Here is a 24,440-nt window from a genome sequence, read left to right on the forward strand (position 1 = left end):
TGTTATTCTGTAAAAAAAGTTTAGAAGGTAAGAGTTGGAAAGTACTTAGCTTGATGTTCTGTGTGCTTTCGTTTTGTTTCATTTTGTTTTGTTTTGTTGCAATCAAGGACATTTTTTCTAGTTGTTAAAATTTAGATAATTCATTCTCAAAATAGTTTCCTCACCAGCATGTCTGGCACCTGTATTCTTGGCTAATCTCTCTCCCCCAGTATGTATATGTATTGTATTCTCTCTCTGTTTCTCTCTCTCTCTCTCTCTCTCTCTCTCTCTCTCTCTCTCTCTCTCTCTCTCTCTCTCTCTCTCTCTCTCTCTCTCTCCTCTCTCTCTCTCTCTCTCTCCTCTCTCTCTCTCTCTCTCTCTCTCTCTCTCTCTCTCTCTCTCTCTCTCTGTGACAAAAATGTAAGTTGGAGGGTTATGGCAATTCTTACATGAAATTTAGCTTCTAATACACATAAAAGTTGCAAGGCCCAAAAGGTTGCTTTAATGAATTATTTTAGTAAAACCTGGATTTAAAGGAAGAATGTACTCTGCTCCAATTAGCTGTGACAGTGTATTAGGTACAGAAATACTTTTCAACCAATTTGCAACAGTACTCTTGCCATCCAAATTTATTACTATTCTATATGGAAAATGTATGGCCACTCGAGGCCATAGATTTCCCTCTATAAGAGAAAAAGAGAGAGAGAGAGAAAGAGAGAGAGAGAGAGAGAGACACAGACAGACAGACAGACAGTCAGACACAGACACAGACACAGACAGACACAGACACAGACACAGACACAGACACAGACACAGACACAGACACAGACACAGACACAGACACAGACACAGACACAGACACAGACACAGGGAAAGATTTGTTGATGTTCCTATGTTGCCATGTGCTTGGCCAAGAATCAGGTTTTCCATAGTGATGTGTGACCATCCAGTCACTTAGTGGCCAATCATAACATGGTAGAGATGATGCCAGCACTCAGCTGATTTTCTCTTTCCCCATTTCTATCTGGGAATACCCAGTCTATAGGATGGTGCAAGAGCAAGGTTCACCCTACACAAATATTTCTTCTGCAGAAAATTACTCACAATCATATCCAGATGTGTATGTTCTTCTCTAATATTCTAGGTAATCCTTAATTAAATCAAGTGGGTTAATCATTAACCAGGAGAATATATATTGACAAAAGATTTTTTCAAAGTTGTTTTAACAATCCAGTTTGGACTTTTAGACACCAATTTTAAAACTCTTGGTTCTACTATATGAGTGCTTAATTCGTTTTAGAAAAAAACAAAACAGTATTTCCTTCAGGAGTTCACTTGCTTGCTATCTTCCTGTAATAGGCTAGGTTTTCCACAATCTTTTCCATTATGTATTATCTCTACCCATTTTAGCTGAATGAGAAGAACTTCTTTGAAATCATATAGGCCTTCTATATGTGTAACCAGAAACATACTCATTAGACAGTAACCATAACACTGATCTCCTCCCAAGAGAAATTTCTCTAATTGTGACTGCCCATATAGTTCTTGTGCAATAACTCACATGAGATTCTTAAAAACAAACAAACAAAATTGACTCAATAAAGGATAGAGAGATAGCTTGGTCATGAGAGAGTTTGCCTTGTATATATGAGGACCTGGGTTCCATTTCCAGACCATATTGTGAATTTTAGAAACTCCTTGACTAAATTTTTAGTACTTAAAAATATTTTTTATTTATAGTCTCATTCCTTTCTGTCTTTCGTAGTCCCTATGCTGTTGGGGTGCACTGGATTAGTTCTTTCTCAGAAGTTGGGTTTTGTATCTTTAGGACTCCTTGCTGGAAGAGAACTGGGGAAGGAAAATAATTTTATTTTCTAGTCCATTAAGTTTGACTCATTAATACGTCTCTAAATTATACCTTAAAGCCTGAAATTCATTTTGTTTCTCTCCCTTTTGTATTTTATTATAGACATAATCAGTGAATTAAGACATTTTTGAATTTTGGTTAGAAATTTCCATTGCTTTCATCACATGCCTTTCCTTGTTTTCACGTAACAGAAAAAATGTTGGTAAATATTTCGTCTGATTATTTTAGGGTAATCCTTTTCCTCAGCTGCCCAATAGCTCACAAATTTCCTGAGTTTCTTTCGTCTGATTATTTTAGGGTAATCCTTTTCCTCAGCTGCCCAATAGCTCACAAATTTCCTGAGTTTCTTTCCATCAGCAAAGTCCCACAACTAAGCTACCCCCAGCAATCAGGCACCATAATATACCACCATTAGATACATGAGGGATCCCAGTAGACTATTTTAAAATTTTGACACTGTCAATAACAGTACAAACGTTTCAAAGGTATATGGAAATGTTCTTGTGTATCTTGTATATCCAATTACTCCACATTCAAGAAGATGGTAGTTAAATAAAATGAAGGAAGTTTATGCTTGAGTCTCTACTGCAGGGGCTAGAAGAATGGAACATGTGTTCAAAGTGCTTGCTGCTGTCTTGGAAGACTCTGCTTTGATTCACAGCACATATGTCAGACTCCTCACAAAAACCTGCTTATTCTAGTTCCAGGAGATCTGATTCCCTTCGATGGCTTCAGTGGGCACTCCTGTGGTATATGCTCCCACAGACATAGTTACATAAACAATTGTTTTCTGAACTCTTAAAAGAAAAATTGTCTAATACTAAGCATGTGGCAACTATTTAATAAATAAATTAGTAATAAGAAAATCATCAGTTTAAGTGCTAAGAATATCAAATATAATTTTAGTTGAAAGTTTAACAAATACAATATGAGAAACTTTACAACTTTGTTTTTACTGAAAATCACATTTAACAGAGCTTACAGTCTTGTTCAACACAATTAAATGACAATATATTAATAAATTCCAAAATTAAATAGATGTCAGCGTTTATTTCTTAAAAGCAAGTACTAAATTACCGCAAATAAAAATATACACTAATATTTTATGATATGAACCATTTAAAATAAGAACAAAGAAGCATGAAAAAAATTTATTTGAGTAATTCTTCAAGGGCTAGCAGATTTTGGGGGGACAAAATTTTTGTTAAAGACATTTAACTTTTGAATGTTCAAAGATGATATATGGAAAAAGGAACATCCTCTCTTCAGTGTCATAAGCTATAGATCAAATTCAGTGTTCTATCATGTAGGTCTTCTGTTTTCACCATGTAGAAAATATATAGATTCCAGCTTTTGTCCTAACACACTGAGACAGTCTTTGAACAATTTTTAATACTTTCCAAAATACCATGTGCTTTTTTACTACTTACTCTATTCTGAAGACATCACTTCTTGGCCTTTTGGCTAAGATCAAGTTTGAAGACATCGTTCCCATCTTTTTCTTTTCTTTTTTTACTTTTTTATTTTACAGTCCAGGCGTCACACCGACCCCCTCCCTGCCATGTCCACTCTCACAGTTCCTTATCCCTTACCTCCCCCCCCTCTGCCCCGCCCCTGTGTCCAAAAGTGTGTCCTCCCTACCTAGCCAGGCATCTCCACTCCCTAGGACCTCAACTCTTTAAAGGGTTAGGCACATCTCCCACTGGGCCAGACCAGGCAGTCCTCCGTTGTATATGTGTCAGGCGTCTTCGGGGCAGTCTTGCATGCTGCCTGGTTGGTAGCTGGGTGTCTGAGAGATCTCAGGGGTCCGGGTTAGTTGAGACTGCTGGTCTGCCTATGGGGTCGTCCTCCTCCTCAGCTTCTTCCAGCCTTTCCCTAATTCAACTATAAAGGTCCCTGACTTCAGTCCATGGTTAAGTATAAGTATCTACTTCTGTTTCAGTCAGCTGCTTATTTGGCCTCTCAGATGACAGCCATGCTAGACTCCTGCCGGTAAACACACCATAGTAATAGTGTTAGGCCTTGGAGCCTCTCCTTGAGATGTATCCCAATTTAGGACGGTCACAGGACTGCCTTTCCCTCAGTATCTTCTCCATTTTTGTCCCTGTAGTTCTCGGGAAGAATTCTGGTCTGAGTTTTTGACTGTAGATTGGCTACCCAATCCCTCCATTTGATGCTCTGTCTTTCTAACTGAGGTGGACACTAAGAGTTCCCTCTCCGCATTGTTGAGCATTTCATGAAGTTATCTCCCTTTGAGTCCTGAGAGTTTCTCATTTCCCAGGTTTCTGGTACTTTCAAGAGAATAGCACCCCATCTCCTACCCCCTGTGCATTTTTTTTTTCATTCTGCTGGCCCTCGGGGCTTCTCTCCTCCGCACCCCGCCCCTGACACACACATACAAACCACCATACCTGATCATGTAGTTTCCATTTTTATCTACAGGGGATTCCCTGCTTCCCTCACCAATCACAATCTATCCCCTTCATATGAGTGAAGAAACTGTACCGTTATATAAGATTATGAGAAAATTTTGGCTGTAGGAATTCATATTGCCTGACTAAGTCCATTTTAGATTTGCTGTCTAATTTCTATAATTTAAAAAAAATGGGTAAAAGCTTACTATTGTATAGAAAAACTCTAACATTCAATTGAAAGAATGGCATTCATTTCAAGGAAATCATTAAACTGACACTTCCTGAAAATTGCTTTAATAAACCTCAATTAAGTAAGTTATCATCATACATAAAAAGATTCGTTTACTTAAATGAAAGTCTTTCATTCTACTTTTGCTTCCACTGGAACTCTGGGCAAGTTATCTTTATTTTCGCAATCTATGAGCATGAATTTCTCATTACTTTTGAAGTTTTTTCAAATTCCATGTTTTGTTATGTATCCTAATTTAAAAAGTGTGTCAGTATGATTATATAATTATATATGACTACCTATTAATTAAGTTGGCTATGATAATGTACTTTTAAAAGAGCAATTAAATAAATGGGGCACTTACATTTATGAATATCCTTTAATGAGATTTAAATAAATTTAAACAAAGTCAGCATTTTTTAAGAGATGTTAAGGGAATGTTTATGAAGACAAATTTGTTTCTCTCAAACTATGTTTATTTGGTGTAAAAGATACTTGTTTCAAATTAAAAGGAATTAATATTCTACCTAAATCTAGAAGAAAGGTAGCTATTTGTCACATATTTTTTAATTTACAAGAACTTAAGAAAAAAAATTATACAAAACAGCTAAATAGTTAAAAGTTTCCTAAATATATGTTGATATTCACTAAGATAAAATGCACAACTGATAATAGATTTAGAGCTTTTATATTTATATATTTATTTCTGTATATAATTATTAAGGCAGGTGTGTGCATGCCTTGGTGCACATGTGCAGATCATAATGTAACCCAGGGGACTCTTTTTTTTTTCACAGTTTGAGTCTTAAAGATTGAGCTCAGGTTAGTAAACACTTTTGCCTAATAAGCCATCATGGCCTCTGTCCTGGCTGGTTTTGTGTGTCAACTTGACACAAGTTGGAATTATCACAGAGAATTATCACAAAGAAAGGAGATTCCCTTGAGGAAATGCCTCCTTGAGATCCAGCTTTACGGCATTTTCTCAATTAGTGATCAAGGTGGAGGGGCTCATTGTGGGTGGTGCCTCCCTGGACTGGTAGTCCTAGGTTCTATAAGAAAGCAAGCTGAGCAAGTTAGGGGAAGCAAGCCAGTAAGTAGCATCGCTTTCTGGCCTCTGCATCAGCTCCTGCCTCCAAATTCCACCTGCCTTGTGTGAGTTCTTGACTTCCTTTGGTGGTGAACAGCAATGTAGAAGTGTAAGCTAAATTAACCCTTTCCTCCCCATCTTGCTGCTTGGTTATGATGTTTTGTTCAGGAATACAAACCATGACTATGACAGACTGTTAGGTTTTAATAACATTAGAATAGCAATGTATTCTAAGAATGACAGTAACATAGAGTAAAATTTTCAAAAACCAATAGTATTATGAAAATAATGTTGTCTGTGACCAAGAATTGAAGGAGTCAAGTGAACTGTTCAGACTAACACATGATTTTTCCACTGTTGTACAATTTACCCAACATTGATGTACTCACTCTTCAAAAAATGAATAGCAATAACAACCTTCAGGAAGTTAGTGAGTGATTTCTCTTCAGAATGGCACAGTAAACCTCTACTTCCTGTCTAGGAAATCCCTTCTGTGTTGTACTCTCCATTACACAGTGGGTGCTGTTGATGCTGTCTGTTGCCTGGATGCACTATACTGAGCAATATATTGATCCATTCTGTTTGATGCCTATTGGAAGAGCTTTAGAGTATAAATCTGCCTAAGGTAGACCTCTCTTGGGAAATGGAAAATAGATTTTTAGAGTCTCATGTGAAAGTTATTTGTAGTTTACTAACCAGGGTCTTGCAGTAGTGAAAGAAGATTGTCACATACCATTTGCCTTCTGCAATGTATCTGGGAGCTTTCTCACATGTGTTTAAAAACGCATTCCTACGAATATGTTGACTCTTATTCCCTGTACATGGCCCATAAATAAACAAAACAATATATTAGTTATCAAATTACTATAAATATTTAAAGGATCTTTACTGTTTTCTTCAATTTTCAGCTTTAGCCTGAAAGAAAATCACAGCTGTTTTTAAGAATTTAAGAATTATATTCCTGCTTTACACTCACTGATAAATTCCCAGTAAGTTTGATGAAGACTAGACTGAGATATTAAAGAGAATGGGAGCTTTGTAGATATCATGACTTTCCTACATACAGGTCTAAATTAGACATAATTTTGTCATCTAAGACTCTAGATTGGTATGTGGAATGGAGTAGGTGTTGTTAAACATTTGTTAGGGAATAATTTTAAGTTAATGAAAGTGATTGTTTTAACAATCGGATTGTGGAATTTTAGAAATTTATTACTTAATCACTTCTCTGTATAAGAGAGAACCCTGAGGGTTGGGGATTTAGCTCAGTGGTAGAGCGCTTGCCTAGCAAGTGCAAGGCCCTGGGTTCGGTCCCCAGCTCTGAAAAAAAAAAAAGAAAAAAAAAGAGAGAGAACCCTGAAGCACATTTGGATATGGAAATCAAAGGGAATTGTACCTATTCATAGCTTCCCTTATATTATGTGCTACTAGGTTTTGCTTCATAAATCCATACACAAACTGATCCAGCAGTTATTAAATGTTTCACCATATGGGCATTGCCTCCACAATTTACATTGTAAATAGAAAAAGAAACAGCATATGCATGTTTAATAAATCACCGGCCCTTTATTTAAAGACAAGAAAATGCTACTTCAGTAAAATTTTAAAATGCATGCTGGTCATTAGGTTAAATATTAATTTGAATGTCACCAATAATGGGTACCCATGTTATTCAAGGAAGTCATTAATTCACTGTTTAGTCAATAAGCATATTGATTAAAATTAATTTATTACAAAAAGTCTCCAGTATCACTTAATATCAGTTTTCCTCTTTAACAATTACCCAACTAGTTTTATTCTTAAAGATGGGGTTATTTACTAAAAATTTGCAATTATTTGTTTTGTGATTGCAGAGATCAGGTATGTCAAAACCATGCCATTCGCATGGCTCAAAGACTTTCTCTCTGAGTTTGTTTTTTTCTTTTTGTCTGTAAACTGCTTTGTCTAGCTGTGTTTCATAAAATCAGTTGTGAATAGCTGTTTTCAAGTGCTGCATGCCAGGTTTAAAGAGAGACCACAGACTGCTCAGAGGGTACTAATGAAGATATGGCCGAACTTTCTTTTTGGCATTATAATATTTGGACATCTGTTCTGACTCCTTATATGTGAAATAGAACTCATACCAGATAGAAGAATAAATGAAGGGTTTCATTATCTTAAATGTCATAACATTTGTTTGAATTATCATGTGTGTGTTTTAAATGCTGAAATTGTCATCTTGGTTTTGTTTCATCTATTTTTCAGTCCTTTCAGAAGACTGTATGCCTGAACAATTCTATTTTCAATTGCGTTAATAATTTAAAGGAAATAATTTACAATTTATATGTAATAAAACTGAAATTGTTGTGGGTGAACTATACAGTCTGGTAATTTCTACAAGCATAAATATTTTACTGAGAAACATACCCTTTTAAAACACAAAAGGTTCTTTTTATGATGGCATTCTACTTAGTGACAAATAATGCATTTTAAAAGCCATGCATTGACCATTATTGTGGTTCTCTTTGTGTAATGGTATTATAGACTCGTATGTGTTCATTTATTAAAGTGTCCCCATTGTGTGTCTCAGGAAGGATTTGTCTCTGAATTCCATGGTGCCACTGATTAGCGAATACTATATCTAGACCACATGAGTCAACTTGAAACACAGCAGGGATGTATTTGAGGATTTCTTTTAGATTATAAGGAATCAATAATTTGATTCTGATGTCAACAATGCTATCAATTTAATTTAAAATATCTGTCACCAGTTCTGCTTTCTTCAAATGATTTTTAGCACTATTACTGATCAAGTGTAACTACTGCTGAATATAAAGTCATGAATCATACATCCATTAAGCTTGTATATATATATATATATATATATATATATATATATGTATATATGTATATATGTATATATATATACATATTTTACTGCTTGCTTTGCATATTTGGTGTCAGAAAGTGATTGGTGCTTTCTTTGGCAAAGGATTTCAATCTGGCTAATCCCATAACATTTTGTTTGGGAAACTAGTTTAAGGCAGCTGTACTTCTTAGAAGAAGTCATTATGTTTATTGCTAATTTGACAAATGTAAAGGATGAATGCTTAAATTCATTTTTACATTGTTGCACATATAAAAGCGGATTAATTTTGATCTCAAGAACAGTTGAAGCTCCAATTACAATCATCCAAAAAAAATCGAAAAAACAAATATTAAATGAAGACTGTCTCAAATTGTTCATGTTTTGAGTCAAACATCAAAGTTCTGGTTAGTTTACTAAATAATAAATTAATAGATAATAAGTAAATTACCATAATGAAAATATATGCTAAAGATAGAATTTGAGAGGTCACCATATTTTATTTGTATACTGGCCGAAACAAGTGGGCAGGTTCTTATAACTTGTTATAAATAGCATTTTAATATATTTTAAACCTTTAAAGACCATTAAAGATTGATGTCAATCTTTTGTGCTAAATTAACATTTCAGCAATATACATTTGCAGATACTATATTGGATGATGGAATGGGTTTACTGTGACAATTCAGTCTAGTTGCTTTTGTCTGTAGGTTGACATGAGGAGAAATGCTGATATTTTGATTTCTTCTCAGAGTTGTCTAAGAAGTTTTCATGTTGAAGACTTCAGAATTTTGAATACTTTATATTTTCAGCATTTATTAATATATCGTGTTGGATCAGTATCTTTTCCTTATTTCTTCAAATAGAAATATAGAACATAAAAGTCTATTTATATTTCTAAATTCATTTAAATAAATATTTTAATACATATTTGGAACCCAATCTTAAAACTGCATTGCAAAATCTAATATAAAACTCTGATCAAAGAAGATAAATATGCCTCTAAAATTTACATAGAATAAACATTCAAAGTATATTTGTTAAAAATTATCCTGACTACACAAATACACACAGATGGTTCAACTTTTTGCAAAATTTGACTATGGTTTATACAACATAATACAATCAATAAAAATAAAATTATCTGTTTAATTCCATAAAAGTTTGACTCTTGCTTTGTGCTCCTATGCTCCTAATAATTTTTTTTTACTGTTATTGCGCATGAACTATCAAAATGATTTTCATTTTCTTGTAGTAACCACTGATTCTTATTTTCGGGTTACTCGTGTAATTACTTTAATATGAAATGACTTAGATATTCATCAATTAAAAATAAGTGATTATGAAAACAGAAGTAAACAAAGATGCTTAAAGATTTTTAAACAGGAGTAAGTTCCTTGACATACGTGTTTGTGAGTGTGTGTGTGTGTGTGTGTGTGTATGTGTGTGTGTGTGTGTTGTAAGGAATGACTTTGAGTGTAAAATTTTATGGCATGGAATAATTACTATAAAGTATTGTATACGGCTATAAATAAGAGACGTCTATAGGGGAAAAAGAGATATTTAGAAAGAAATTTGACTAGGTGACAATCTAGCGAAACAGTAACCTAGAAGTCCCCTTGTAGGGAACATGATGGCCCCAGCCATGGTACATGATACAGGCAGGAAGTTCTTTCCCATAGAGCTTCTTTCCTTGAATTTAATCATGAGGCACTTTGCTACCTAGAAGCAACTATTGCAGTTTGGTATTAATGAGCACATTGTGCCTAGTGGGTTAGTATTTGAGCATACAGTGTCCAGTGCTGGGGGAAACCATTTTTGTCTTTTCTCCCAAAGAAGCTGCAGAACACTGGTACAATTAGAGATAACAAATCTTAAGTTCATTTTTTAATATAAGTCTTTATAGTTTTACGTAGCAGCAAGCATAGATTGTGTTTAAAGTTGCTATTTTGAAAATACAACCCAGCTTGATACCTAAAAATTGTAATGAACGAAGTTATAAATCTTACACTCTCCTTAGAAAGTGTAGTATAATATAAAAGCTTTATATTAACAAATGTAATGGTAATGAGTAAAATCTATCACTATTGAATGTTATAAAACTTGAACTTTTCCAGTTGTTTTATTTCTTAACATTCCAAACGTTGTCCCCTTTCCTGGTCCACCCACCAAGAGCTCTTCACCCCATTCCCCTTCCCCTGTGCCTCTAAAAGGGTGCTCCCCTCCCCACCTTACCACACACCCCCTTCCCCACCTCGCCTCCCACATCCTCCCTTCCCCAGGGCATCATGTCTCTACATGAATAGTCGCATCTTCTCCTATTGAGGCCAAACAAGGCAGTCCTCTCTACATTCATGCCAGGGACCAGAGAACACCCCATGTATGCCCTTTGTAGTACAGCTTGAGTTCAGGGATGGTGATTCCCCAGGAAGTTCTTTTATTGTTGGGAATTGTTTTCGCTATCCTAATTTTTTGTTCTTCCCTATGAAGTTGAGAATTGCTCTTCCCACATTTGTGAAGAAGTGTGTTGGTATTTTGATGGGGATTGCATTGAATCTGTAGATTGTTTTTGGTAACAGAGCCACTTTCACTATGTTAATCCTACCAACCATTAGCATAAGAAATCCTTTCATCTTCTGAGGTCTTCTTCAATTTTTTTTTCAGGGATTTGAAGTTCTTGTCATACAGATAGTTCACTTGCTTGGTTAGAGTCACACCAAGATATTTTATACTATTTGTGGCTATCATGAAAGGTTTTGTTTTCCTAATTTCTTTCTTAACCTGTCCTTAGTGTCTCTCACCTCCCAAGTCTCTGGCAATATGTAGATGGTCTCCCCATGCCCAACACCTAGCTGCTTATTTCCATTCATTCTCTTTTTCCTTCTGGGCTTCTCTCCTGTCCTCTACCCATTCCTGAGCCTCTTTCCCCTTTTAGCTATCCTTTCCCCTCTTCCATTCAGTGTTTGCTTACAGGAAGGCTACTGATTTGCTTGAGTAAATATCCTGCCAGTTTGCTGTAGTTGTTTATCAGATGTGGGGGTTCTCTGATAGAATTTTGTGGGTCACTTATGTAAATGATCATAAAATCTACAAATAATAGTTATTTGACTTTTTTCCTTTCCAATTTCATATCCCCTTGATCTCCTTTTGTTGTCTGATTGCTCTGGCTAGACCTTCAAGTACCATATTGAATAGTAAGGAAAGAGTAAGCAATCTCATCTTATTCCAGATTTTAATGGGATTGCTTCTAGTTTCTCTCCACTTAATTTGATGTTGGCTGTTGGTATTGCTTTTACTATGTGCCATGAATTCCCGATCTCTCCAATACTTTTAACATGAAGGGGTGTTGTATTTTGTCAAATGCTTTTGTAGCATCTAATGAGATGATCATGTGTCCTTTTCCCTTGAGTTTGTTTATTTAATGCATTATATTGAAGGCTTTTCATATATTTGACCATCCCCACTTCCCTGGGATGAAACCTACTTGATCATGGTGAATGATAGTTTTGATGTGTACTTGGATTCAGTTTGTGAGAATTTTCTTGAGCATTTTTGCATCGATATTCATAAGCCATATTGGTCTGAAGTCCTCTTTCTTTGTTGGGTTTTTGTGTGGTTTAGGTGTCAGAGTCATTGTGGCTTCATAGAATGAAATAGGTAGTGCTCCTTCTGTTTCAATTTTGTGGAATAGTATGAGGAGTATTGGTATTAGTTCTTCTTTGAAGTTCTGGTAGAAAACTGCTCTAAAGCCATCTGGTTATGAGCTTTGTCTGGTTATGAGGTTTTTGATGACTATTTTTATTTCCTCGGGAGATATGGGACTGTTTATCCTCTTGGATATAACCGTCTTTCTATCTCCTAACTCATGCAGTCCCCTGAAGCCTGTGGAGATGGCTTGGGTAGAGACCTTTCAAGTAAGACTAAGTGTTCTATGGTCTCTTGTTCTTTGCATTATGTCTGGTTGTCGATCTCTGTGTTATTTCCCCATCTACTGAAAGATGAAGCCGCTCTGATAATGGCTGAGTAAGGCAATGATCTCTGCATATAGAGACTATCACTAGGAGTTATATTTTTGCTACATTTTGTTTATTTGTTTGTTTGTTGAATGTTAGGAGAATAGTGAGTAGTTTTATCCTAGGTCCCTGGGCTATCCACTCTCAGTCTTTTGGTCACTCAAGCAGCATTGAAATGGGTTACATCTGGTAGGTTGGGCCTGGTTCAAATCAGATATTATTTGGTTATACTCACAAGCTGTGCCATTATTTTCCCAGCATAAGTTTTAAAGGGAAGAAAACCATTGTATTTAAGAAGCTTGTTGCTAGACTGGTGTTTGTGATTCACTTTTTAGCAGTATTCATAGTAGAGGTTCTATGTAGGCGACAACTTGATTTCCCTAGGTTCAATGATTTGTGTAGGTTTTTTCTTCTGTAATGGAGCCATTCCAACAATTCAGTAGAGTAAACTTTGGTTTTGGCAACAGCTTGGGTTGTTTGTGGTTTCCCATGGAACTGGCAAATAATTCAGTTAGATATAGCTCTATCCAGGACTGTGAGTTTTGGTGATAAGAAATGTCCAGTTAGGGCTTTCTTTCATATTATTTAGTGATTTCATTTAGATCTCCTTGAGGTGTGTGTGTGTGTGTGTGTGTGTGTGTGTGTGTGTGTGTTTTACAAAGCTCCTACTGTATTCGATTTCTAGACAACCCCTCAAATAGACCTTAAATTGCCTGTCTCTCCTTATATTCCCTCCTCTGACCCTTTCTTCATTTCCCACTGTACTTGATTCTCCTATTCCAGTCACCACAACCCATCAATAACTATTTCTATTTCTTTTACCTAAATATATATGTTTCTCTTAGCCATTTATTATCTGACCTCTTAGTTATATGGATTTTACTTTTTTTAATATTTTTTTATTAACTTGAGTATTTCTTATATACATTTTGAGTGTTATTCCCTTTCCCGGTATCCGGGCAAACATCCCCCTCCCCCCTCCCCTTCCTTATGGGTGTTCCCCTCCCAACCCTCTCCCCATTGCCGCCCTCCCCCCACCAGTCTAGTTCACTGGGGGTTCAGTCTTAGCAGGACCCAGGGCTTCCCCTTCCACTAGTGCTCTTACTAGGATATTCATTGCTACCTATGAGGTCAGAGTCCAGGGTCAGTCCATGTATAGTCTTTAGTTAGTGGCTTAGTCCCTGGAAGCTCTGGTTGCTTGGCATTGTTGTACATATGGGGTCTCGAGCCCCTTCAAGCTCTTCCAGTTCTTTCTGATTCCTTCAACGGGGGTTCTATTCTCAGTTCAGTGGTATGCTGCTGGTATTCGCCTCTGTATTTGCTGTATTCTGGCTGTGTCTCTCAGGAGCGATCTATGATACTACTGACTAAACAGCTAATATCCACATATAAGGAATACATATCATATTTGTCTTTCTGGGTCTGTATTACCCAGTGCAGGATGATTTCTTCTAGTTCTATCCATTTGCCTGTGAATTTAATTACTTTGCTGTTTTTAATGATTGACTAATGCTTCATTGTATAAATGTACCACATTTTCTTTGTCCATTCTCTTGTTGAGGGACATCTACGTTGTTTTCCATTTCTGACTACTAAGAATAGCTCAAAATCAGCTAAGCAATTTAAATAGACTTAAAATCCTAATGAAATATTTGTTATTACTGCCTTGGAACCAAAATGTTCCAGACCTAGCTGTTTATACCATAGAATTCTACAAAACATTCAAAGAAGGATTAATTCCAGTATACCACTAATTATTTCACAAAATATAAACAAAGGAACATTGCCCAGTTCATTTTCTGAAGCATTATTCTGATACTCAAACCACATAAAGATCCAACAAAGAAGGGAATTACAGACTAATTTCCCATGTAAACATAGATGCAATTTTCTCAATACTTGCAAACTTATTCCAAGAATGCTCTAGAAAGCAATCCACCATGATCAATCCACAACTTCATCCCAATTACTCAGGGATGATATCATTTTCATAAATCAAAAATATAGTCCACCATATAACCACACTGAAAGAAAAAAACCACATGATCATCTCATTAGATGCAGAAAGTGCCTTTAATACCTCTTCATGATAAAAGACTTGGAGAAATCAAGGATGAAGAGTCCATACCTCAATATGATAAAGACAGTTTACAGGAAGCCTATAGCCAAGTGCAACTTAAATGAAGAAGGACATAAAGCAGTTCTACTGAAATAAGGAGCAATACAAAATTGTCTTCTCCCCCCACCTTTATTCAATATAATACTTGAAGTCTTAGCTATAGCAATAACAATTGAAGGATATCAAGGGAATGTGAATGGATAAGGAAAAGTCAAAGTATCATCATTTCCAGATGATATAATAATATATACACATACACACACACACACACACACACACACACACACACATATATATATATATATATATAATTTCCCCATGGAATGCTGACAGATAATAAACACTTTTGGGAAGGTGGCTGGTTATGAAATTAGCTCAAAAAACCTCATTATTCCTCCTATATTCAAATGACTAATGGACTGAGAAAGAAATCATGAAAACAATATCTTTCACAGTAGCCTCAAATACTATTTAGAAAATAACAAGAAGAAAACAATTCTAAAAAATGGGGTACAGATCTAAACAGAGAACTCAAGATAGCAATCAAATAACTGAGAAACACTTAAAGAGATACTTAGACGTCAGGGAAATACAAAACAAAAACTATGTATTTTTTTTACTTTTATCTTACATCTGTCAATATAGCTAGGATCAATAAAACAGGTGGCAAGTCATCCTGGTAAGGATACAAGAGAAACTCATCAATTACTGCTACAATTGAAACTTTGTAGAGTCACTCTTTAAATTAGTGTGGCTGCTCCACAGAAAAATGACGCGAATCAATTGATCTCAGGATCAAGCTCTACCGCTCATGGGCGTATTCCCAAAAGACAATTCTTCCTACCTTAGACACACTTGCTCAACCATGTCCATTACTGTTCTATGAAAATTTTCTATCTTTTATAGATTTTATTTCCTCACCTCATTTATGTTTACTGTTGCCTGTTTTACTTCCCTCATGTCTTCCTCCTCTGTATCCAAAATTATTGGTTCCTACTCACATTGCTGTCCTTCACACTCCAGATGGATGCTACTGGTCTTGGACACCATGGTGGTGCATCTTCATTGCCAGTTTAACAAACCTAGATAAAGGCAACCCCAATTGAAGCATTATCTCCATTAAACTGGCCTGTGGCAATGTCTGTAAACCATTTTCTTAATTTTTAATTGATGCAGGAGGTCCCATACCGCCATGAACAGTGCCGTCACTAGTCAGGTTGGCTTAGACTGTTTAAGAAAGCTAGCGGAGTAAGCCAAGGGGAGCAAGTCAGGAAGCAGCTTTATTCCATGGTCTCTGGTTCAGTTACTGACTTCAAGCTCCTCTCTTGAACTCTTGCCCTGGCTTCTATCTAGAATGGACAGTAACCTATTAAAACTTTTCTCCCAAGTTGCTTTTGGGAGATGTTTATCACAGCAACTGACATACTAACTATAACACATAGAAGTTTAATCACATTTATTTTGCTAACTGAGCAATATGATATACATAACACTATGATTGGTTTTGGACTGAATTTAATTTCCCGGCCTTCAAAACTATAAAATTATGAGATTTTTTCAGTAACAGGTCTGATATAACTATTTGTTACTGAAGCTCCAATTTTTGTGCTGATGATATGAAGCTTGGATTCTTCCTTACCCAACATCGTATAGTAAGGGATCTGCTGATAACATGATCAACTATAATTGAAGCTGTTATGGGCTAAAGACTTAAAGACTTGAGAGAAGTCTTGGTATTAAAGTACTTGCCGCACTGATGAAAGTTTGAATTTCACTTGCAAAATCCCATGTGTATGCAAGGTGTGTCTGGTAGCTTGTTTGCCCTTACTCAGTCTTGGAAATCAGAGGCAGAATCACTTGATTGGATAAAACAAAACATGTTTGACTGAGAAACGATGCCTCAGAGAATAAAGTGGAAGAGTGATTAGCAAAGATTCACAGCATTAAACAAAATCTTCCTCACGGCTGAATGCAAACACACATACTCATAGGAGAGAGAGAGAGAGAGAGAGAGAGAGAGAGAGAGAGAGAGAGAGAGAGAGAGAGAGAGAGAGAGAGAGAAGAGAGAGAGAAGAGAGAGACAGAGAGAGACAGAGAGAGACAGAGAGAGAGAGAAGAGAGAGAAGAGACAGAGACAGAGAGAGAGAGAGATCCTACATATACACATACACATACATGAAAAGAATGAACAGAACAAGCTCTTGAATTAAGTTCTTTTATTCAATAGAAACAAGTTAGTAATTTACAAGGTAAAAGAAAATATGTATATTATAAAGCAATTCCATCATATAAGGCACATAATTATAATTGTAGATTTAGAAAAACAATGTTTCCTTCTATAATTTACACCCAAAACTTGAGGCTACATATTTGAAGAAATTGTTCTAGAAGTTTCTGACAATTCAAATACTGTGTGTTTTGTACAAGATGGAGCAAGAGTGAAACTCAGTATTTATAGTCTTTCCCTGGCCGTCATCTCTAGCTTTGCTAAGGATAAGTATTATTCTGATATACTAACTCAGTCATCCCATTTTCAAGAGCTCTTCTGTGTCAAATATAAGTGTAGATTTTCTGTTTTATAGTTGAACTCAAAGTAATCATTTGAAGCTTTCTCAAATAGTAATGTATTTTAGGTTTTGTTTTCTCAGGAAAATTTTCAAATATTATGCAATAACTATTTTTATTACTCCTTTAAAATGCTATATATATACTACATGTAATGAATCTACTATACATTGTATACTATTTATTACATATATGGCATAATATATACTATATGTATTATATACATTAATTAATATATATGTATATACTATATGTACATATTATATTATTATACATGTATGCATTATGTATATACTATAAACATAATAATATGCATATATTTGTTACCTTATATTACTCATTTAAAATATTATATATACTTAATTTATGCTTAATACTACACTCACTGTCTTAATAGTAGAGTCATTTTGTTCTCATAGTCTTGTTAATGATTATATAAACACACAGAAATTTTCTCTTCTGAATGAATTGGGCCATCATTCTTCTACTCCAGGTTTTGTCTTTTCGTCCTTTTATCTCTCTGCCTTTCTCCATATTGCTGCTGACCTGGGGGGAGGCTCCTGTATAGAGTATATCTTAGTGACTTTTAAATTTCTATTATAAGACACCATAAACAAGGCAAGTTATAGAAAAATAAGTTTATTACAGTTTCAGACAGTGGGCCCATAGTCATCATGTCAGGAATCATGGCAGTAGGCAAACAGGCCTGGTGCTGAGGCACTAGCTGAGAGCTTATATCTTGAGACACAGCCACTAGGCAAAGATAGATAATTGTGAACATAATGGGTATTTTAAATTTCAAAGCTTACCTCTAGTAATACACCTTGTCAAAAAAAGCCATACCACCTAATTGTTTCCAGACAGTTCCACCAACTGGGACCAATATTCAACTATAGGAGCCTATGGGGGCCATTCTCTTTCAAACCACCACAGAAGACTTAATAGTTTCTTTGTTTTCTTGTTTCCATTTGAACTGGTCAACCAAATTACCAGCAGGAGATACAAAATATGGAAGATAAAAATTAATGTTCTAATGTTCTTGAGTGTTGTCATCAAAAGATGGCTTGGAGTGAATATTTGTCCTCGTATGGTCACGAGCTCTATTTGCTTTCTCTGGTAAACAATCCTGATGTTTTACCTATAGACTTGATTATCAATAATCTCAGTCACATGCTCCAGTATTTTGAAGATCATAACTTTCCATAATCATCCTTACAAAGTCATATTTTGCCAGTTTCAATGATGCAACTGCTTGAATTCAAGAATACCTTCATTTTCAATCAAGTCATAAAAACAGGTACCTTTCTCTCAGTTTACAGTGATCACTTTCCCAAAGGGCTCATCACAGATAGGGTTGATTTAGGCAGGTGATTGAATGCCAGGTTCGAGTTACATGTAGTTTTTTACCTCTCATTTAAGTGTCACTTCGTTCTGTAACATGGTAACAGAAAATGACATGGCCATGACCAATTTCACTGAACTGACCAAATTATGGTAAATTACAATATTGGAAATAATGAAATGTTAATAATAATTTGCCATCATCTTATACAAAGTACTGTCTAAATTAAGGTAATCTTTTAACAATAGTGACAGCATAAGAAAAGAAATAATACTGTAGAAGAACATAAAGGAAAGAATTATTATACATATGACTAAAAGCTTATTTATTCTTTCATACAAAGAACAATTTCACTTTATATATACTTATATGTGTGATTACATCTATAGAAAATCACACAGAAACTACTGTTTAAATAAAATTATGAAACTTAAATTTATTTTGCTTTAGCAGAGATGATATATTTTGTTTACTTCTTAAATTCAATTAACATAAAATAAAACTTTTTATGTTAAGGAAATAAAATCAACCTAAAAGACAAAAAATATATATATTTAAAAATTAAGCAACATTAAGGATGGATTAGCATCCACTTTACTTTCTGGGACATTCTAGCATGTTCACGAACCACATGAGCATCCTTAGTAAATAAAATATATTGTACGGAATCACTATGGTTAATCGCTATCACAGCAGAGTTGATATTTTTTCTTTAAACATAAGGAAACTTAACTCTAAGTGAAAAACCAATTTGTTGACAGGCACCTGGCAACTGACTCAAATTGTTGCCTGGATTCAGTTTATATATGCTAGGATGTTGACATTAGGCTGAGACCTCCATTACATGGAGGTAGAAAGGATAAAATTAAAAGGCCATGTTTGGATTTTCTTTCATGATCTCTCATTAGAGAATCCTAAGTATCTCTAAAACAATGGCTGTTAAGCAAGTTGGCAACAGTTGGCTGTATTTCTTCAGGTCCCTTGGGGTAGTGCCAGAGGGACAGGGTCCTTAGGAAATTTAGTCTGAATTCTTCTCCCAATGAACACCTGCTGTCATTGTCCAGTGTCAACCCTACACTCACAATGATGCAACTGCTTGAATTCAAGAATACCTTCATTTTCAATCAAGTCATAAAAACAGTACCTTTCTCTCAGTTTACACTGATCACTTTCCCAAAGGGCTCATCACAGATAGGGTTGACTTAGGCAGGTGATTGAATGCCAGGTTCGAGTTACATGTAGTTTTTTACCTCTCATTTAAGTGTCACTAGCTCTCTTTGCTGTGGAATCCATTGAAAGGGCCAAAGCTTATCAGTGCTGCATGGTGGCTTCACTTCCCACTCCTTTTAGATTTTCTGAGTATCTTGAAGATAGAGCTGATACTAAGTTTATATCTGGCTAGTGGGCATGGTAATGCTCTACACAAGGAGGTTCCTCACATATATTTCTATCTATTTAAATAGTCTTTGGTTTTTTTTCTTTTCATTTCTCTTTCTCTACCTAGTTTATCTTGTATTTCCAGGACAAGATTTTTATTGCAAAATATATATTTTAAAGAAAATCATCCTACATGAATTATAACAGGAAGAAACAAATAATTCAAGTAAAAATAATTCAATGATATTCTCCAAATGGACAAGAAGTATTGGCTCTTCACTCTCTTAGGCATTGAGTCTCTTTGCTTTGTTTTAGTGTAGTTGTTTGCTGGATTTACACAGTTGGTTGATACTCCAAGTTTATGTTGTATTACTAGGAATGAAGTTAAGACTGATGCTTTTTTAAAAAAACATTATAGATCAAAGAACATGAATATCACCAATAGTTTGCTTTGAATATCTGTAAAATTGTGTGCCAATATAAGAAAAATACATAACCTCATTGTTATGTTGACTTCCAAGTGTATATTTATAATACTTGTTTTAAAATATGCAATATATTAGACCAAAAGAATGAACTATATTGACCATATTTTATTTCTGTTTCAAAGTTGCATGCTAGGAACATCAATTCGTGGAGAATTTTATGAGTCAATTTTATTATAAATATTGTTTCTATGTTATTGTATTTATACAGTAATTACTTGACAATTGATAGTGTGCAAAATGTATATAAATAGTTGCAGCTTGCTCTGTCTTACAGAGAGAGCCTCTTTGCCATCTGCAGCTCTTGGTTCCTCTTGTTAGTCCTTGTGCTTTGTTATGCATGAGCAAACACATCAGCCTTTTCATTTCATTCATTAGACTCTTAATCCTTGATTAGTGTTTTCAAGATTCTTTCAAATCCAAAACTTCTTTACTTCTTTTGAGTTAGTTTTATTTTTCCTTTTGTCTTCCATCTGAAGCAAACTTATCATTCAATCACAAAAGCTCTTTTCTATTAAGATGATTGGTAAATATGTTAGTTTTTCACATAAGTGATTAATTATGTGTAGCTGAAAATGGGAAAATATCTCCTCACTTGAAATAATAAAGCTGCTTAAAATTAGATACAGTGCTCTGTGCTCCAAAAGCTTGAGTCACAGCCCTCCATCAGTATCACACATTCAGTTTCATTCTGACTGGACTACCAAAAAGAAAGGGGCAGCCATTAGGCTTCAGTACCGTTGTATTTAGCATGAGATGAGTTATATTTGTTGCCAAGTCTTCGTGACCTTCTCACTGTCGGTTTTCTCCATTACAGGAGATGGGTCAGAAAGCTCTATGTGTTATGAACAGTTATTAATTACACATCAGGGCATGCTGAGCAAAGTCTGAAACCAATGATTACACTGCTTTATTAGATCACCAGGCTCTCATTGTCCTTTTACCCACAATCAATCTTAAAGGAGCAAGAACAACTTGGTGTGCCATTTTTTCTCCTTAAGCCATCCTTTTTACTCTTATTCTGGATACATTCAACTACTCTTTGACTTTATGACAAAATATATTCCTTTAAGGAGAATCTAAGCATGGGACTGAACCAGGAATTAAAAGATATATAATTTAAATAGAAAGCAATTTCTTATATAAATATGACAACTGAAAGGTTTTGACATGATTATGTAGTCATAGTCTCCTTGACATTACAGAAATGTTAATATTAACTTAACATTCTAATTTCAGAACATCTTCTTGTCAATAATATTGTAAAGAATGAATTGATATAAAATGTTGTTTGTTAACAAGATAATATTTTACAAGATAATAAAAATCACACTATCACTCCTCCATTTCTTCTTTTAGGATGCTTCCATTGCACACAGATTCCACATCATGAGAGAAAAGCACCCGGAGAAATTCAACAGCCGGTAAGGCAACAAATGATGGATTTTGAATTATGATTTCTATGGATAACTATGTCGTTACAGAAGAGCACTAAGTACATTAGACACTTTCTACGTAAGTACTGAATGAAGTTCAGAGTAGATGTTCACATTAAGATGAAGGTATAAGGGGTTGGGGATTTAGCTCAGTGGTAGAGCGCTTACCTAGGAAGCACAAGGCCCTGGGTTCGGTCCCCAGCTCCGAAAAAAAGAACCAAAAAAAAAAAAGATGAAGGTATAAATGAATCAGGTTTTCTTCTCTGGTATTAATGGGGCTATAATGTCGAGTGCAGTGAGCATCATGTCTATTTAAATTTCACGTGCTTTAAAATAGATACTTGAAGTATATGTTGGAAGTGACAGTTAATAACACATGGTATAAGCCTTTACTCTGCTTAGTATGTGAATGGTGATCATCCTTTATTCCCAAGGAAAACATGAAGCTTTGGTTTGGTAACTTTCAGTGTTCTTATTTACATAAGTATCTCAGGCATCTACCCTCTGGACCACCATCCCATGTTAGCTTCAAGTAAACGCCAGTAAATATTTTTTCCTAACAATATCAATAGGAAAACATTCCTGCTCTAAATTGTAGACAATTGTATGACATTTGTCCTTACTCAGGGAAATAGAAAAATCTTGGCACTTTGGCTTTTATTCTTTGGGAGCAATCTGCACTCTACCCTAGGAAGATTGGACAAAAGTGATGAATCCCATTCAGTTTTTGTATACTCATTTTCACTTGGTATTCCTTAAAGCAGGAAAACGATATTCTATATGGCTGTGTAGACATTTTATTGCTAATATAGTTGCATTCTGTGTATTGGCTAAGTTGATGATAACTGACCATAAGTGCATGTAATTTAACAAATAACCCTGCAAGTTCTTTTGTCTATGCTAATTACATCATATACTACGAGATGACATAATTTTCTTGCATGTAAACAAGTTTAGATTCTTTCTGGATTTTATTAATCATGTGATCAGCTTCCTTTTCCTCCCATAACACTCAGGTTTAGATGCAGTGTTCCATCAAAGAGCATGGAATCTTGCTCACCAATAGCCACTAGCAAATAGAAGTTCATGAGTCACTACTTAGGAAGAATAATTTCACTGATGGAAATAACAGAAACAGCCCCAACCCCACCCAACCCCAACCCCCCAAAACAAACTGCCATTTTCAATTACTCCCATAATTTCTGCAAAGCATCATTACTACAGAACTTCACAATCAGGGAGAAATTTTCTTCATAGCCACTGCTTGCCTTTCTAAGGCTTCTTATGAAGTAATTCTCATTTTGGACATGTGTCACAATGTAATATTTCCTTGTCCTCCAAGTATATCTTTCATTTTACTTCACATTGATGTATAGGATTTGTGTGTCCCAAACAAGCATCAATGTTTAGCTCTCGCTTTTGTACCTGCATTCTACATAACATGCAATGAAATGAGGAGAGGATATTAGGCTATGATATTAGGTTATTAATCCTCTGTAGTTTCTCTTCTGATATGGAAACTTCAGGTGCCAAATATCAGAAATGAAAGGATCCTGATAGTCTTGCTCTTTGCAAAGTGTTTAAGGCATTATTTACATTCTGACAGCCCCGTATGGCAGTTTAGAACTTCATTTCTGGCCACACTAAGCCATTTTATTGACCAGAAACCAATATACAGAAAAGAATGTAACATATGTTATCAAGTGATAAACTAAGCCTCGAGCTTGCCTTGTCTAGTGCTAGTATCTTCTCTCTAAGGAATGATACCATTTTTAACTGTCACCTAACCTGTAACTGATAGTAGTCACCTCGAGAACTGGCCACGCAGAATAGTTCTGAGTCTACTGCTAAAGAGACTCTAGAAGCTGAGAGGTTTACCTAGTATCTGTGGCAATGAGAAGAGGAGCTGCAAAAGGAAAGGTTCAAAAAGGCACTACTGGTATGAGAAGGCTTCAGTCTACTAGTAGAGAACAAAGAATCTCAATTGTTGGAGTAAACAGAAGTGAATTCAGAGGGAAGGGAATTGTAGACAGAGAAAAGGAGACCTAGTACTTGGACAGGGGAGTTAGTTTGCATGGTTTTTGATTTGACTAAGGCCTTTTAGAATTTATGATATAGAGAGCAGTGAGGTTATGGCGATGAATGCTGAAAAACAAAGACACAAACAAAATACATGTCAAGAATGGACTTCATGGGGTTGGGGATTTAGCTCACCGGTAGAGCGCTTGCCTAGCAAGCCCAAGGCCCTGGGTTTGGTCCCCAGCTCCGAAAAAAAGAAAAGAAAAAAAAAGAATGGACTTCATGAAGATGTTCCATGACCATAAAGGATATATATATAGAGAGATATATTAGCCATAACTCCAAGTTTCTGAACATGTAGTCTTAACCCTGTAGCAAACACCAAAGATCCATGAATACATGAAGTCACTCGGCTGCATTGTGTAGCTGAAGGACATTGAACAACAACAACAAAAATCTCAGTTCATTAATCTTGCCAAGGGAAAAAACTGGGAATCTTCAGGTTCAGCCTATCTCTGGACTTCTGAGTAAACCTTTCCTCCCATTCCTACTCTGAATCTGTCTCACATGGCTGTCCTAATCTGTGCTCCTAGTGAGCCTAGTGTAAACCTATGGAGGGTGTATAACTAGATTTTCTTCATACAAACCTAGTGAAGTGGGAAG

General features: G+C 35.5%; 1 protein-coding gene across 12 annotated transcripts in view; it reads left to right on the forward strand.

The window, feature by feature from the left end:
- Dgkb (diacylglycerol kinase, beta) overlaps positions 1–24,440 on the forward strand; it is a 756,320-nt gene that overhangs the window by 422,107 nt on the left and 309,773 nt on the right. For all 12 annotated transcript variants that reach the window (XM_063262362.1, XM_017594328.3, XM_063262364.1 and 9 more), the window contains one exon: positions 21,682–21,746. In XM_063262362.1, the coding sequence (XP_063118432.1) occupies positions 21,682–21,746 (65 nt within the window). The remainder of the gene's footprint in view (positions 1–21,681; positions 21,747–24,440) is intronic.

Source organism: Rattus norvegicus, chromosome 6 (genome assembly GCF_036323735.1).
Source record: "Rattus norvegicus strain BN/NHsdMcwi chromosome 6, GRCr8, whole genome shotgun sequence".
Classification (NCBI taxonomy): Eukaryota; Metazoa; Chordata; class Mammalia; order Rodentia; family Muridae; genus Rattus; species Rattus norvegicus.